The 15,475-nt window shown below is 40.5% G+C and overlaps 1 protein-coding gene across 1 annotated transcript in view; it reads right to left on the minus strand.

Moving 5' to 3' along the window:
* LOC143809763 (uncharacterized) overlaps positions 1 to 15,475 on the minus strand; it is an 82,264-nt gene that overhangs the window by 43,672 nt on the left and 23,117 nt on the right. The window contains exon 2 of the mRNA XM_077292779.1: positions 3,337 to 3,419. Within this exon, the coding sequence (XP_077148894.1) occupies positions 3,337 to 3,419 (83 nt within the window). The remainder of the gene's footprint in view (positions 1 to 3,336; positions 3,420 to 15,475) is intronic.

Below are 15,475 nucleotides of genomic sequence, written 5' to 3' on the forward strand. Positions count from 1 at the left end.
ATGATGGCACTATATGGTCATATTACATGGTCCGCCATTCATTTCATGGCTGCTGGGTTATATACTAGTGTATAGGTTAAGATATGTTGAGTATCCCTTTAAAGGGACTCTGTCACCTGAATTTGGAGGGAACAATTTTCAGCCACAGGGGCGGGGTTTTCGGGTATTTGATTCACCCTTTCCTTACCCGCTGGCTGCATGCTGGCTGCAATATTGGATTGAAGTTCATTCTCTGTCCTCCGTAGTACATCATAGCTCCCAACCGTCCCTCATTGTGCGGGATTGTCCCAGTTTTCAGCCTCTGCCCCGCACTCCCGCACGGGGCACTCTAATCCCGCGGCGCAGACAGCAGGACCGACACGCCCCCTTGTATAGTTAACTTAAGCCATGCCCCGGGCCCTTACCCTTCTGTATGGCTGCCTGCTTTCTGAGCACAGGACCTGTGATGAGGTCACAGGAGGGGAGGAGTCAGCGGTCACATGATTGGCACGATCGGGACCTCCGTGGATTGCAGGACTTGCTGCCACCTTGACACATGGTCGTCCTGCAGGAGGTAAGTAATGCCTTGTATGGGGTCAGGAGGTGTACAGTGTGGATGTAGCAGAGCCGAGTGTGTACGAGGTGTGCGGAGCGGAGCCATGTGTGTACGAGGTGTGCGGAGCGGAGCCGTGTGTGTACGAGGTGTGCGGAGCGGAGCCGTGTGTGTACGAGGTGTGCGGAGCGGAGCCGTGTGTGTACGAGGTGTATGGAGCGGAGCCGTGTGTGTACGAGGTGTATGGAGCGGAGCGTGTGTGTACGGAGCGGAGCCGTGTGCAAAGTGTACGGAGCGCAGCCGCGTGTGTAGGAGTAGCTATGTGTGGCCATTATATGGTACGAAGCATCATGTGCGGTCATTATACGGTATGGAGCATCATGTGCGGTCATTATACGGTATGGAGCATCATGTGCGGTCATTATACAGTATGGAGCATCATGTGTGACCATTATACAGTATGGAGCATCATGTGCGGTCATTATACAGTATGGAGCATCATGTGCGGTCATTATACAGTATGGAGTATCATGTGTGGCCATTATACAGTATGGAGCATCATGTGCGGTCATTATACAGTATGGAGCATCATGTGTGGCCATTATACAGTATGGAGCGTCATGTGTGGTCATTATACGGTATGGAGCATCATGTACGGTCATTATACAGTATGGAGCACTATGTGGCCATATGTTTTTGTTTATAATTATTGTATATGAAACCGTGTGATCAGCAGTGCTAAATGGGTGTGGTTGGGACGTGGATATGGGTGTGGCTAATTATGAATGGGTGTGGTCAGAGGCGTGGCCTAAAATTTGCCGCGACGCGCGTTGCGCGCCGCAAACTTTGTCCCTCTTTCCCATCTTCAAAAGTTGGGAGGTATGGTACATGCCTGCACAAGGCAATCTTGCCTTACGCAGGCGTGTACTATGGAGGACAGAGAATGAACTTCAATCCCATATTGCAGCCAGCATGCAGCCAGCGGGTAAGGAAAGGGTGAATCAAACACCCGAAAAAACCCCCACCCTATGGCTGAAAATTGTTCCCTCCAAATTCAGGTGACAGAGTCCCTTTAAATGGATGTTCAGGGTAGAGTAGATTGGACCATGATTATATCCGGGGGTTTGTGGGGTCACTCACTGCGGTTATTATGATGGGCTGCGCGCCATTAGCGTAATTGCAGCGCGCTCTGTAATTACGCTTTGTCTTCACCGCCGGGACGCACTCAATGAAATCCGAACAAATCATATTAGAGTTTTCTGCGGTTTTATCTAATTTGGAGGCTGTTTGCCGGGACGGATGGAAATTTCTATGATTAAAATTAAAACAAAATAAAAAAAATAGAAAGTGAGAAATTTTACTTTTTGGCATTTCAAATTTAAAGAGACAGTAATGCTTTATTTTCACCCTGAATATTTAAAGGACCGTCCAAATACTCCCCGTAAACGCTCAGTTGTCGGTGGGAATGGCAAACATACTGGCACTATTTATGAAAAATTATAACAGTCCTGGAAAATTAAGTCCGCTATCCCCCCTAAAAATCAGCATAGAGATGGACTAGCCCTTTAATTAAAAGGGAGTTTTCCAGGACTTTTAGTAGATCTAAACAGAATACTCGGCTGGGTAGATTTTAGAACTACAAGTTCATACATACCTGTATCGTCCCGCGGCGATGTGTCAGCACATAGAAAATCCAATTAGAAAGTTTATGCAAATGAGCGTAATGTGCTTTGTAGGAGGCTTGATGCTCATTTAGTGGATTGCTCCACCTCCAATGCACTTCCAGAAATTTGAATTGGGTCTGCTCTGCGCTGCTCCGTGCGCAGTCAGCTGATTGGATCCTGCAGGGAAAATGGTTAGTAGTGCTGAAGTGCTGGAGCTAGGGGCCCACCAGAGGATTGCCCGGTCCTCCGACGAGCCAGTCCGACCATAGACAATGAATGGAGCATAGGTGGAGCATGTGCTCCTCTACGCCATCCCGGATCAGAGTCTGGGATCAGTACTTCTTGCCTTGTAAAGAACATGAGGGCATTCAGGGGGCATTATTAATTGTTAAGGGGGCACTAGGGGCATTAAGGCACTTGGGACAATATTAATTACTCACTCGGGGGCAATATTACTCTTTGGGGCAACTCGGGACAATATTAATTGTTTAGTGGACACTTAAGAGGAATTATTAGTCTAGAGGGGTGCCCAGGCTATTATAACCTTCAAAGAGATACACAGGGCGGTATGAATACTTTTTAGGGTAGAAAAAAGGGTGATATTACTTTTTATAGTACTCCCTTTTTCTCTTTGCTGTAAACTCTGCAGAGAAGTCGTCATGATGGTCTGAACCTGACGGAATATATGGGAGAAGAGAAGTGAAGGATTCATTATCTATAACCGTGTTGTAATCTCTTACCTGGTCACTATATGGCGGTAATATCGCTCTTGATATTCTCCACCAGTTTTCAGCCCCGAGACATTAACCCTTTCCTGCCCCTGCATTTGATATGGCGCCCTTTAATCTGGGAGGGAGGACGTGCACTTTACTCCGCGGAGAAGATGCTCAGATCTCCATTAATTGACCCGTGACCGCCTGATACATAGAAGCAATCGCGCTTCCCTTTGAGCGCTGGAGAGGGCTTTCGCCTATTGATAGGGACGTGATATTTGGATATTGCAGAAAGCATGAAATTATCTTTGTGTCCTCGGGAAATCGCTAAAAAAAATCTATTTCTTCTACTTGGAGGGCGAATGCCGCCCCCGTGAATGGGATGAAAGCATTAGGAGATGTGTTCTGCCGGATGAAAACGCATTACCTGTCATCTCCGGGCGGAGCGCTCCACCGCGCCACTCCAGCTCTTCCATCTCCAGGGAGGAGACTCCATTGTTTTCTTTGCTGCTGATGAAAAAGAAAAACTACTTTTATATCATTAGAAGTAGCATTGATTATAAGCGACTTGCTCTGAAAAGCAACTCCACCTAACTGACATTGCCGGACCTTTTATTTCTTATTCTGTCTTCAGTATATATATGTATATATACACATATATATACACTCACCGGCCACTTTATTAGGTACACCTGTCCAACTTCTTGTTAACACTTAATTTCTAATCAGCCAATCACATGGCGGCAACTCAGTGCATTTAGGCATGTAGACATGGTCAAGACAATCTCCTGCAGTTCAAACCGAGCATCAGTATGGGGAAGAAAGGTGATTTGAGTGCCTTTGAACGTGGCCTGGTTGTTGGTGCCAGAAGGGCTGGTCTGAGTATTTCAGAAACTGCTGATCTACTGGGATTTTCACGCACAACCATCTCTAGGGTTTACAGAGAATGGTCCGAAAAAGAAAAAAAATCCAGTGAGCGGCAGTTCTGTGGGCGGAAATGCCTTGTTGATGCCAGAGGTCAGAGGAGAATGGGCAGACTGGTTCGAGCTGATAGAAAGGCAACAGTGACTCAAATCGCCACCCGTTACAACCAAGGTAGGCCTAAGAGCATCTCTGAACGCACAGTGCGTCGAACTTTGAGGCAGATGGGCTACAGCAGCAGAAGACCACACCGGGTACCACTCCTTTCAGCTAAGAACAGGAAACTGAGGCTACAATTTGTACAAGCTCATCGAAATTGGACAGTAGAAGATTGGAAAAACGTTGCTTGGTCTGATGAGTCTCGATTTCTGCTGCGACATTCGGATGGTAGGGTCAGAATTTGGCGTAAACAACATGAAAGCATGGATCCATCCTGCCTTGTATGGAGCATCTTTGGGATGTGCAGCTGACAAATCTTCGGCAACTGTGTGATGCCATCATGTCAATATGGACCAAAATCTCTGAGGAATGCTTCCAGCACCTTGTTGAATCTATGCCACGAAGAATTGAGGCAGTTCTGAAGGCAAAAGGGGTCCAACCCGTTACTAGCATGGTGTACCTAATAAAGTGGCCGGTGAGTGTATATATATATATATATATATATATATATATATATATATATATATATATATACATACATAAACATACATACTGTATGTATATATATATATATATATAGTTTTGTTTTTTTTTCTAAATAGTTTTCATTGATATTCTTTTAGTATATAAAATTTTGCCTTTTACCTGTATGGAGACCATCATTAAGCTGATGAGAACAGGTCTCTTACTCTTAGTCCATCTTCATCATGTTCCTGCTTTTATTTCCAGATATTTTTCATTTGTTTACCCAAAATGAATAAACATTATATAATAAATATATGTAAAATAAATATTTGCCTTTGTAAGGCAAGGCAACCATCAGGAAGTTGACATTGACAGATCTCATATTCCTTTATTCTACTGCATTTGCTCTTTTGCATTTTACGGCTGCATATCTGTCATTTATTTATTCATTCAAAAGGTGTCGTGTGGAAAAAAAAGTTTTGATTTTTAGTTTGGGAAATTGGTAAGGTGATGTTGACGGATCTCATTTCTCATTCCATCTGCTTTGATTACTGCACAATCTATCTTTTCCTCAAAGTCAGTAGCGGTTCCTGGACTCCCCAAACTCACCTTAGGACACCTGTGTTTGGGTATGACAAATGGGTACCACCTTGGAAACCATCAGCAAGTTGACATTGACAGATCTCTTTTTCCTTATTTACCATCATTTTGCCTTTACTTTTTTTCTTCAAAATATTCAGTGCATATATATCTATATATAGATATATATCTATACATATATCTATATATATATATATATATAGTACAGATCAAAAGTTTGGACACACCCTCTCATTTAAAGATTTTTCTATATTTTCAGGACTATGAAAATTGTACATTCACACTGAAGGCATCAAAACTATGAATTAACATATGTGGAATTATATACTTAACAAAAAAGTGTGAAACAACTGAAAATATGTCTTTATAGTCCAGGTTCTTCAAAGTAGCCACCTTTTGCTTTGATGACCGCTTTGCACACTCTTGGCATTTTCTTGATGAGCTTCAAGAGGTAGTCACCGGGAATGGTCTTCCAACAATCTTGAAGGAGTTCCCTGAGATGCTTAGCACTTGTTGGCCCTTTTGCCTTCACTCTGCGGTCCAGCTCACCCCAAACCATCTCGATTGGGTTCAGGTCTGGTGACTGTGGAGGCCAGGTCATCTGGCGTAGCACCCCATCACTCTCAGTCTTGGTCAAATAGCCCTTACACAACCTGGAGCTGTGTTTGGGCTCATTGTCCTGTTGAAAAATAAATGATGGTCCAACTAAATGCAAACCAGATGGAATAGCATGCCACTGCAAGATGTTGTGGTAGCCATGCTGGCTCAGTATGCCTTCAATTTTGAATAAATCCCCAACAGTGTCACCAGCAAAGCACCCCCACACCATCACACCTCCTCCTCCATGCTTTACGGTGGGAACCTGGCATGTAGAGTCCACCCGTTCACCTTTTTTGCCTCGCAGAAAGACACGGTGGTTGGAACCAAAGATCTCAAATTTGGACTCATCAGACCAAAGCACAGATTTCCACTGGTCTAATGTCCATTCCTTGTGTTCTTTAGCCCAAACAAGTCCCTTCTGCTTGTTGCCTGTCCTTAGCAGTGGTTTCCTAGCAGCTATTTTACCATGAAGGCCTGCTGCACAAAGTCTCCTCTTAACAGTTGTAGAGATGTGTCTGCTGCTAGAACTCTGTGTGGCATTGACCTGGCCTCTAATCTGAGCTACTGTTAACCTGCGATTTCTGAGGCTGGTGACTCGGATAAACTTATCATCAGAAGCAGAGGTGACTCTTGGTCTTCCTTTCCTTTGGTGGTCCTCATGTGAGCCAGTTTCTTTGTAGCGCTTGATGGTTTTTGCCACTGCACTTGGGGACACTTTCAAAGTTTGCCCAATTTTTTGGACTGACTGACCTTCATTTCTTAAAGTAATGATGGCCACTCGTTTTTCTTTACTTAGAATTTGTATTATGGCAATAAAAAAGCAGCTAACAGTCTATTCAGTAGGACTATCAGCTGTGTATCCACCAGACTTCTGCACAACACAACTGATGGTCCCAACCCCATTTATAAGGCAAGAAATCCCACTTATTAAGCCTGACAGGGCACACCTGTGAAGTGAAAACCATTCCCGGTGACTACCTCTTGAAGCTCATCAAGAGAATGCCAAGAGTGTGCAAAGCAGTCAACAAAGCAAAAGGTGGCTACTTTGAAGAACCTAGAATATAAGACATATTTTCAGTTGTTTCACACTTTTTTGTTAAGTATGTAATTCCACATGTGTTAATTCACAGTTTTGATGCTTTCAGTGTGAATGTACAATTTTCATAGTCATGAAAATACAGAAAAATCTTCAAATGAGAAGGTGTGTCCAAACTTTTGGTCTGTACTGTATATGCTCTTTAATGCGTGGAAACCATTAGCAAGATGATAACGGATCTATTCCTTTTTTATTTTTTAAATAACTTATCGATTGTGTTATTGAGCATTGGGCATTTCGATATTGAGCTGTTTCGGATATAAAGTTTTAATTTCAACATAAAATAATATTAGGATCAGTTAACAGCTGTTTAGCCTGCTTGCTGACGTTCTCCAATTTTATGAAAAATTGTAAAAATTGCCAATTTTGCAGCAATATTCTATTTAATTAGTCGTTCCTTGGTCTTCAAGGAGGGGTGCAGACAAGGGTTCCTCTTTTTCTGGTAGGGGGATACTAAGTTATCCGCTATTATATAAAATTATTTTTTTCCTCATTGATTGGATAACGATATTTAATCTGACGTTGAATAGAAGGAATTATCCCTTTAATTTTGACTAAAGTGGAAGGCTCGGCCGTGCCCCTCTTAGCGCTCTGACGTAAGGTCACAGCGGGGGTCTCTGACTTGTGACAAGAAGTTAATTAGTGAGAAGAATGGAACAAAAAGCTTTAAAATCTCGGCGATTATCCAGGAAAAAAACGCTAAAAATAAAAAGGATTTTGTGTAGTCGAACATCATTTCCGCCCTTTTTGGTTAAGAGTTTCTTCTCGTAACCGGATTTATTAGCGAAGAATAAGAAGTTGTTAATTTGTAATATACAGAAATAATTAACAGTTTTATTTTGGGCGCAAAAGATATTATACATCGTTACGCTCAACAGTCCTCCAAAAATAAGGACAAATATCCTATTATTGGGACCTCTGAATGGCAGTGGAGGACTTGGCATGGTAATGCTTCATTTCACCTGCGGAGGTGCTGTAGGGAAACGGAACACTTAAAATTTTCACTTTTTTAGTAGTAATGGGACTATAGACAGGGTTGGAGGCTGTGACTACCTAAATAAATTTTTATAAAATCTTAAAGGGGTTGTCTACGTATAAAAATAAATATTAAAGGGACTTTGGTTAAAAAATAAGTAGCGATACGCACTCTCAGCAATCTCTCATAGTTCCAAATGTCCTTACTGGTCTATGTTATTTAGTCCAGTTTAGAATGCGTAAAAATGACTTCTCAGCCAAATACTGACCTGTGATTAGTTGAGAAGGTATTTACTGTATGTCTATTTCCAAAGTATCATGAAAGGATCAGGATGTGCAGGAGGGATTAAGCAAGTGGAAAAATGTGGTCTAAAACGATGAGCGATTTCTATTGGAGATGTAGAATTTATGTGTAGGGTTAAGGATAAACAAACAATACAATGGAGGAATAAGGTGCGTGGGTGGAGATGCCCTTTAAGAAGGACCTGTCACTTGTCTTAACATGTTATTTGGCGTAAAAGCCGCTGTTCTCCTGAATCCGACGATGTCTTTCTTTCATTCCTGAGCCTCTCCGTTGCCGAGATTTGACCCTCCTCACCTGCATATAAATCTAGTCCCTTTAGCCAAGTGGGCGTGTTTTTTTCCCTTGAGAAGTGCACCCACTTAGCTAAAAAGACTTGTTTTGTATACAGGGAAGAAGGGGTCATATCTCAGCAATGGAGAGGCGCAGGAAGAAAAGAAAAACATTGCCGGATTCAGGAGAACGGTGGCTTGTACAACAGGTTAAAAAAAAATATATATATTTCTGGGAAGTGACTTAAGGTCAGTACCAGTGGCCATCGTCACAAGCTTTACAATCCGGGTTGTCACCCACGTTGTGTAGGTGGAGGGTGAATAATAATTGCAGCAGCATTTTGCATTCTGTCACCTTGACACTCATAGTTTATTGTTGACTGTGTGTAATATCATTCACTTTCCCCGCAGAGCCGAGATGTTTTCTGTTTTTTTCATCCTTTTTTCCCTTTCATGAAATGTAATTAATCGTTTTGTAAATTGGAGCATTAACAATGAAGCTGCTCCAGGGGTGGGGATGACATCCGATCCCATTACGCAAATTATCTTCGGAGTGTGGGGGATGTTGTGATTGATATGGATACTGTGGATTGTTTGTAGCATGGAAACTGCAGCAAAAAAAAAAAGTAACTTCAGGGACGTGGGAAAATATGTTCCTGATTTACTTGGGGAATTTTCATGCATTCTCCTTTAACAGGGGGTGGAGCTTTGTTAGGCATGGGTGGGGTTTTGTTAATTATGAAAAGCGGAATAGTAAAAATTGACAGAGCCCGTATGGGCCGGGTATCAATATGTATTCATAAAAGACCCTTTTATGCCTTTGCATCACACTCTCCTTTGGATAGCTAAATAAACTAGGCACGGCTGAACCTCGGGGGCGTGACTATAGTAGGTGCAGATTTGGTAGCCACACCCACGCCCTGGAACCTAGGGAAGTCCAGACGGTCATATTGGCCAATACTATTAAAGACCTTTTATAACTGGGCAGCCTATGGGAAATTTGGGATTCGGGGCCACAAGCTTCAAGGTAGACCCATGCTCAATGGCCTTGCCTATTGGTTGGGGATCGCGGACAATGCTTTCTGACCCCATTTTGTTACACTTCTTGCTCTAAGGCATTGCTCACCATTTGGAACCTCATCCGTCTGGAATCTTAAGGATGTGGGTCTTGAGGGACGGACTCGAGGACTGAGCTCTTGAAGAACACCACTATCCTATTATTAAAAATATTCACTTCTTGGTAGTGATAGCATCTGATTACATAGGGCATATACACAGCCGGACCCCTGTGAATGTGTCATAAAAAGGGTAAGATATACAGTGGGGCAAAAAAGTATTTAGTCAGTCAGCAATAGTGCAAGTTCCACCACTTAAAAAGATGAGAGGCGTCTGTAATTTACATCATAGGTAGACCTCAACTATGGGAGACAAACTGAGAAAAAAAAATCCAGAAAATCACATTGTCTGTTTTTTTATCATTTTATTTGCATTTTATGGTGGAAAATAAGTATTTGGTCAGAAACAAAATTTCATCTCAATACTTTGTAATCTATCCTTTGTTGGCAATGACAGAGGTCAAACGTTTTCTGTAAGTCTTCACAAGGTTGCCACACACTGTTGTTGGTATGTTGGCCCATTCCTCCATGCAGATCTCCTCTAGAGCAGTGATGTTTTTGGCTTTTCGCTTGGCAACACGGACTTTCAACTCCCTCCAAAGGTTTTCTATAGGGTTGAGATCTGGAGACTGGCTAGGCCACTCCAGGACCTTGAAATGCTTCTTACGAAGCCACTCCTTCGTTGCCCTGGCGGAGTGCTTTGGATCATTGTCATGTTGAAAGACCCAGCCACGTTTCATCTTCAATGCCCTTGCTGATGGAAGGAGGTTTGCACTCAAAATCTCACGAAACATGGCCCCATTCATTCTTTCATGTACCCGGATCAGTCGTCCTGGCCCCTTTGCAGAGAAACAGCCCCAAAGCATGATGTTTCCACCACCATGCTTTACAGTAGGTATGGTGTTTGATGGATGCAACTCAGTATTCTTTTTCCTCCAAACACGACAAGTTGTGTTTCTACCAAACAGTTCCAGTTTGGTTTTATCAGACCATAGGACATTCTCCCAAAACTCCTCTGGATCATCCAAATGCTCTCTAGCAAACTTCAGACAGGCCCGGACATGTACTGGCTTAAGCAGTGGGACACGTCTGGCACTGCAGGATCTGAGTACCTGGTGGTGTAGTGTGTTACTTATGGTAAGCCTTGTTACATTGGTCCCAGCTCTCTGCAGTTCATTCACTAGGTCCCCCCGCGTGGTTCTGGGATTTTTGCTCACCGTTCTTGTGATCATTCTGACCCCACGGGGTGGGATTTTGCGTGGAGCCCCAGATCGAGGGAGATTATCAGTGGTCTTGTATGTCTTCCATTTTCTAATTATTGCTCCCACTGTTGATTTCTTCACTCCAAGCTGGTTGGCTATTGCAGATTCAGTCTTCCCAGCCTGGTGCAGGGCTACAATTTTGTTTCTGGTGTCCTTTGACAGCTCTTTGGTCTTCACCATAGTGGAGTTTGGAGTCAGACTGTTTGAGGGTGTGCACAGGTGTCTTTTTATACTGATAACAAGTTTAAACAGGTGCCATTACTACAGGTAATGAGTGGAGGAAAGAGGAGACTCTTAAAGAAGAAGTTACAGGTCTGTGAGAGCCAGAAATCTTGATTGTTTGTTTCTGACCAAATACTTATTTTCCACCAGAATATGCAAATAAAATGATAAAAAAACAGACAATGTGATTTTCTGGATTTTTTTTTCTCAGTTTGTCTCCCATAGTTGAGGTCTACCTATGATGTAAATTACAGACGCCTCTCATCTTTTTAAGTGGTGGAACTTGCACTATTGCTGACTGACTAAATACTTTTTTGCCCCACTGTAAATACAAGCTAGAAAAAAACAACAATCCTGAATGTTAGAAGAACATAAAATGATTTATAATGGAAATGATGTATCACTCCGGATGGCAGGGCGCAATCATCACAAGCTTTGGCTCGTAGTGAAAATCCACCGAGGACATGGACCGAATCCAAGCAAAGCTTCGCACGTTCTAATCCTACACAAAAATTATTTATAGTCCTGGTATAAAGGTGGAGGTGGATGGCAGAGGCTGGAACTCGTCCACAGCGAGGGGGGTAACTGGTGTGAAGGGACAGAAATAAAGAAAAAAATACAACAAAAAGGTCAATATATTCTTGTACATAGGGGCAGTATTATAGTAGTTATATTCTTGTACATAAGAGCAGTATTATAGTAGTTATATTCTTGTACATAGGGGCAGTATTATAGTAGTTATATTCTTGTACATAGGAGCAGTATTATAGTAGTTATATTCTTGTACATGGGGGCAGTATTATAGTAGTTATATTCTTGTACATAGGGGCAGTATTATAGTAGATATATTCTTGTATATAGGGGCAGTATTATAGTAGATATATTCATGTATATAGGACTGAACCTGAAAACCCATCTCTTCAGGAAAGCCTACAATAACCGAGCCGCCGCCTCACCACTGCCAGAGCCGCCGCCGCCTCACCCCTACCTTCTGTCTCTTCCCCACTATCCCATAGAATGTAAGTCCGCAAGGACAGGGTCCTCTCCCCTCTGTACCAGTGTGTCACTGTAAACCTGTTTACTGTAAATGATATCTATAACTCTGTATGTAACCCCTTTCCCATGTACAGCACCATGGAATTAATGGTGCTATATAAATAAATAATAATAATAGGAGCAGTATTATAGTAGTTATATTCTTGTACATAGGGGCAGTATTATAATAGGTATATTCTTGTACATAGGGACAGTATTATAGTAGTTATATTCTTGTACATAGGAGCAGTATTATAGTAGTTATATTCTTGTACGTAAAGGCAGTATTATAGTATTTATATTCTTGTACATAGGGGCAGTATTATAGTAGTTATATTCTTGTACATAGGAGCAAAATTATAGTAGTTATATTCTTGTACATATGAGCAGTATTATAGTAGTTATAATCTTGTACATAGGGGGCAGTATTATAGTAGTTATATTCTTGTACATAGGGGACAGTATTATAGTAGTTATATTCTTGTACATAGGGGCAGTATTATAGTAGTTATATTCTTGTACATAGGAGCAGTATTATAGTAGTTATATTCTTGTACGTAGGGGCAGTATTATAGTATTTATATTCTTGTACGTAGGGGCAGTATTATAGTATTTATATTCATGTACGTAGCGGCAGTATTATAGTAGTCATATTCTTGTACATAGGGGGCAGTATTATAGTAGTTATATTCTTGTACATGAGGCAGTATTGTAATAGGTATATTCTTGTACGTAGGGGCAGTATTCTAGTATTTATATTCTTGTACATAGGGGCAGTATTATAGTAGTTATATTCTTGTACGTAGGGGCAGTATTATAGTAGTCATATTCTTGTACATAGGGGGCAGTATTATAGTAGTTATATTCTTGTACATGAGGCAGTATTGTAATAGGTATATTCTTGTACGTAGGGGCAGTATTATAAGTATTTATATTCTTGTACGTAGGGGCAGTATTATAGTAGTTATATTCTTGTACGTAGGGGCAGTATTATAGTAGTTATATTCTTGTATATAGGGGCAGTATTATAGTAGATATATTCATGTATATAGGACTGAACCTGAAAACCCATCTCTTCAGGAAAGCCTACAATAACCGAGCCGCCGCCTCACCACTGCCAGAGCCGCCGCCGCCTCACCCCTACCTTCTGTCTCTTCCCCACTATCCCATAGAATGTAAGTCCGCAAGGACAGGGTCCTCTCCCCTCTGTACCAGTGTGTCACTGTAAACCTGTTTACTGTAAATGATATCTATAACTCTGTATGTAACCCCTTTCCCATGTACAGCACCATGGAATTAATGGTGCTATATAAATAAATAATAATAATAGGAGCAGTATTATAGTAGTTATATTCTTGTACATAGGGGCAGTATTATAATAGGTATATTCTTGTACATAGGGACAGTATTATAGTAGTTATATTCTTGTACATAGGAGCAGTATTATAGTAGTTATATTCTTGTACGTAAGGGCAGTATTATAGTATTTATATTCTTGTACATAGGGGCAGTATTATAGTAGTTATATTCTTGTACATAGGAGCAAAATTATAGTAGTTATATTCTTGTACATATGAGCAGTATTATAGTAGTTATAATCTTGTACATAGGGGGCAGTATTATAGTAGTTATATTCTTGTACATAGGGGACAGTATTATAGTAGTTATATTCTTGTACATAGGGGCAGTATTATAGTAGTTATATTCTTGTACATAGGAGCTGTATTATAGTAGTTATATTCTTGTACGTAGGGGCAGTATTATAGTATTTATATTCTTGTACGTAGGGGCAGTATTATAGTATTTATATTCATGTACGTAGCGGCAGTATTATAGTAGTCATATTCTTGTACATAGGGGGCAGTATTATAGTAGTTATATTCTTGTACATGAGGCAGTATTGTAATAGGTATATTCTTGTACGTAGGGGCAGTATTCTAGTATTTATATTCTTGTACATAGGGGCAGTATTATAGTAGTTATATTCTTGTACGTAGGGGCAGTATTATAGTAGTCATATTCTTGTACATAGGGGGCAGTATTATAGTAGTTATATTCTTGTACATGAGGCAGTATTGTAATAGGTATATTCTTGTACGTAGGGGCAGTATTATAAGTATTTATATTCTTGTACGTAGGGGCAGTATTATAGTAGTTATATTCTTGTACGTAGGGGCAGTATTATAGTAGTTATATTCTTGTACGTAGGGGCAGTATTATAGTATTTATATTCTTGTACATAGGAGCAAAATTATAGTAGTTATATTCTTGTACATAGGAGCAGTATTATAGTAGTTATATTCTTGTACATAGGGGCAATAATATAGTAGTTATATTCTTGTACATAGGAGCAGTTTTATAATAGTTATATTCTTGTACATAGGGGGCAGTATTATAGTAGTTATATTCTTGTACATAGGGGGCAGTATTATAGTAGTTATATTCTTGTACATAGGAGCAGTATTATAGTAGTTATATTCTTGTACATAGGAGTAGTATTGTAGTAGTTATATTCTTGTACATAGGAGCAGTATTATAGCAGTTATATTCTTGTACATAGGAGCAGTATTATAGTAGTTATATTCTCGTGCATAGGGGCAGTATTATAGTAGTTATATTCTCGTGCATAGGGGCAGTATTATAGTAGTTATATTCTTGTAAATAGGAGCAGTATTATAGTAGTTATATTCTCGTGCATAGGAGCAGTATTATAGTAGTTATATTCTTGTACATAGGGGACAGTATTATAGTAGTTATATTCTTGTACATAGGAGTAGTATTGTAGTAGTTATATTCTTGTACATAGGAGCAGTATTATAGCAGTTATATTCTTGTACATAGGAGCAGTATTATAGTAGTTATATTCTCGTGCATAGGGGCAGTATTATAGTAGTTATATTCTCGTGCATAGGGGCAGTATTATAGTAGTTATATTCTTGTAAATAGGAGCAGTATTATAGTAGTTATATTCTCGTGCATAGGAGCAGTATTATAGTAGTTATATTCTTGTACATAGGGGACAGTATTATAGTAGTTATATTCTTGTACATAGGGGGCAATTTTTATTATAAAACCAAACAAATATAATTATAATAAAAACAAAAATCACCCAGCATTACAAAACACAAATCACTTGGGTTATATACACACACAAGTACTAAACAGTCAGATCATATTCATAAATAAATTAAAGTGTCCACACCTGGAGGGAGAAGAAAATTAAACAAAACAATAAATATATATATCATCATATTTCCTAACTGAATTTTATATTCCTCCATAACTTATTGTTTCTCTGACTCCTTCCATCTTCTAGTGATTTTATCCACCGGAGTTCTGACATAACCTGACCAGCCGCAGCGGTGTGATCAAACAGCTCATTGTGCAGTGACACCCCGGTTCTCATGTGCCAATGATAGTATTTGACGACACTTATTATAATGTACATCGTCTCTCTGTCGATGTTACTAACAGTGGAGGGGACACCATAGATTATGTCAGGATACTTTAGGGTCCGCAGTCTGGGGATTTTTAGATTAGCTG

This window comes from Ranitomeya variabilis, chromosome 2 (genome assembly GCF_051348905.1).
Source record: "Ranitomeya variabilis isolate aRanVar5 chromosome 2, aRanVar5.hap1, whole genome shotgun sequence".
In the NCBI taxonomy this organism is placed as follows: domain Eukaryota; kingdom Metazoa; phylum Chordata; class Amphibia; order Anura; family Dendrobatidae; genus Ranitomeya; species Ranitomeya variabilis.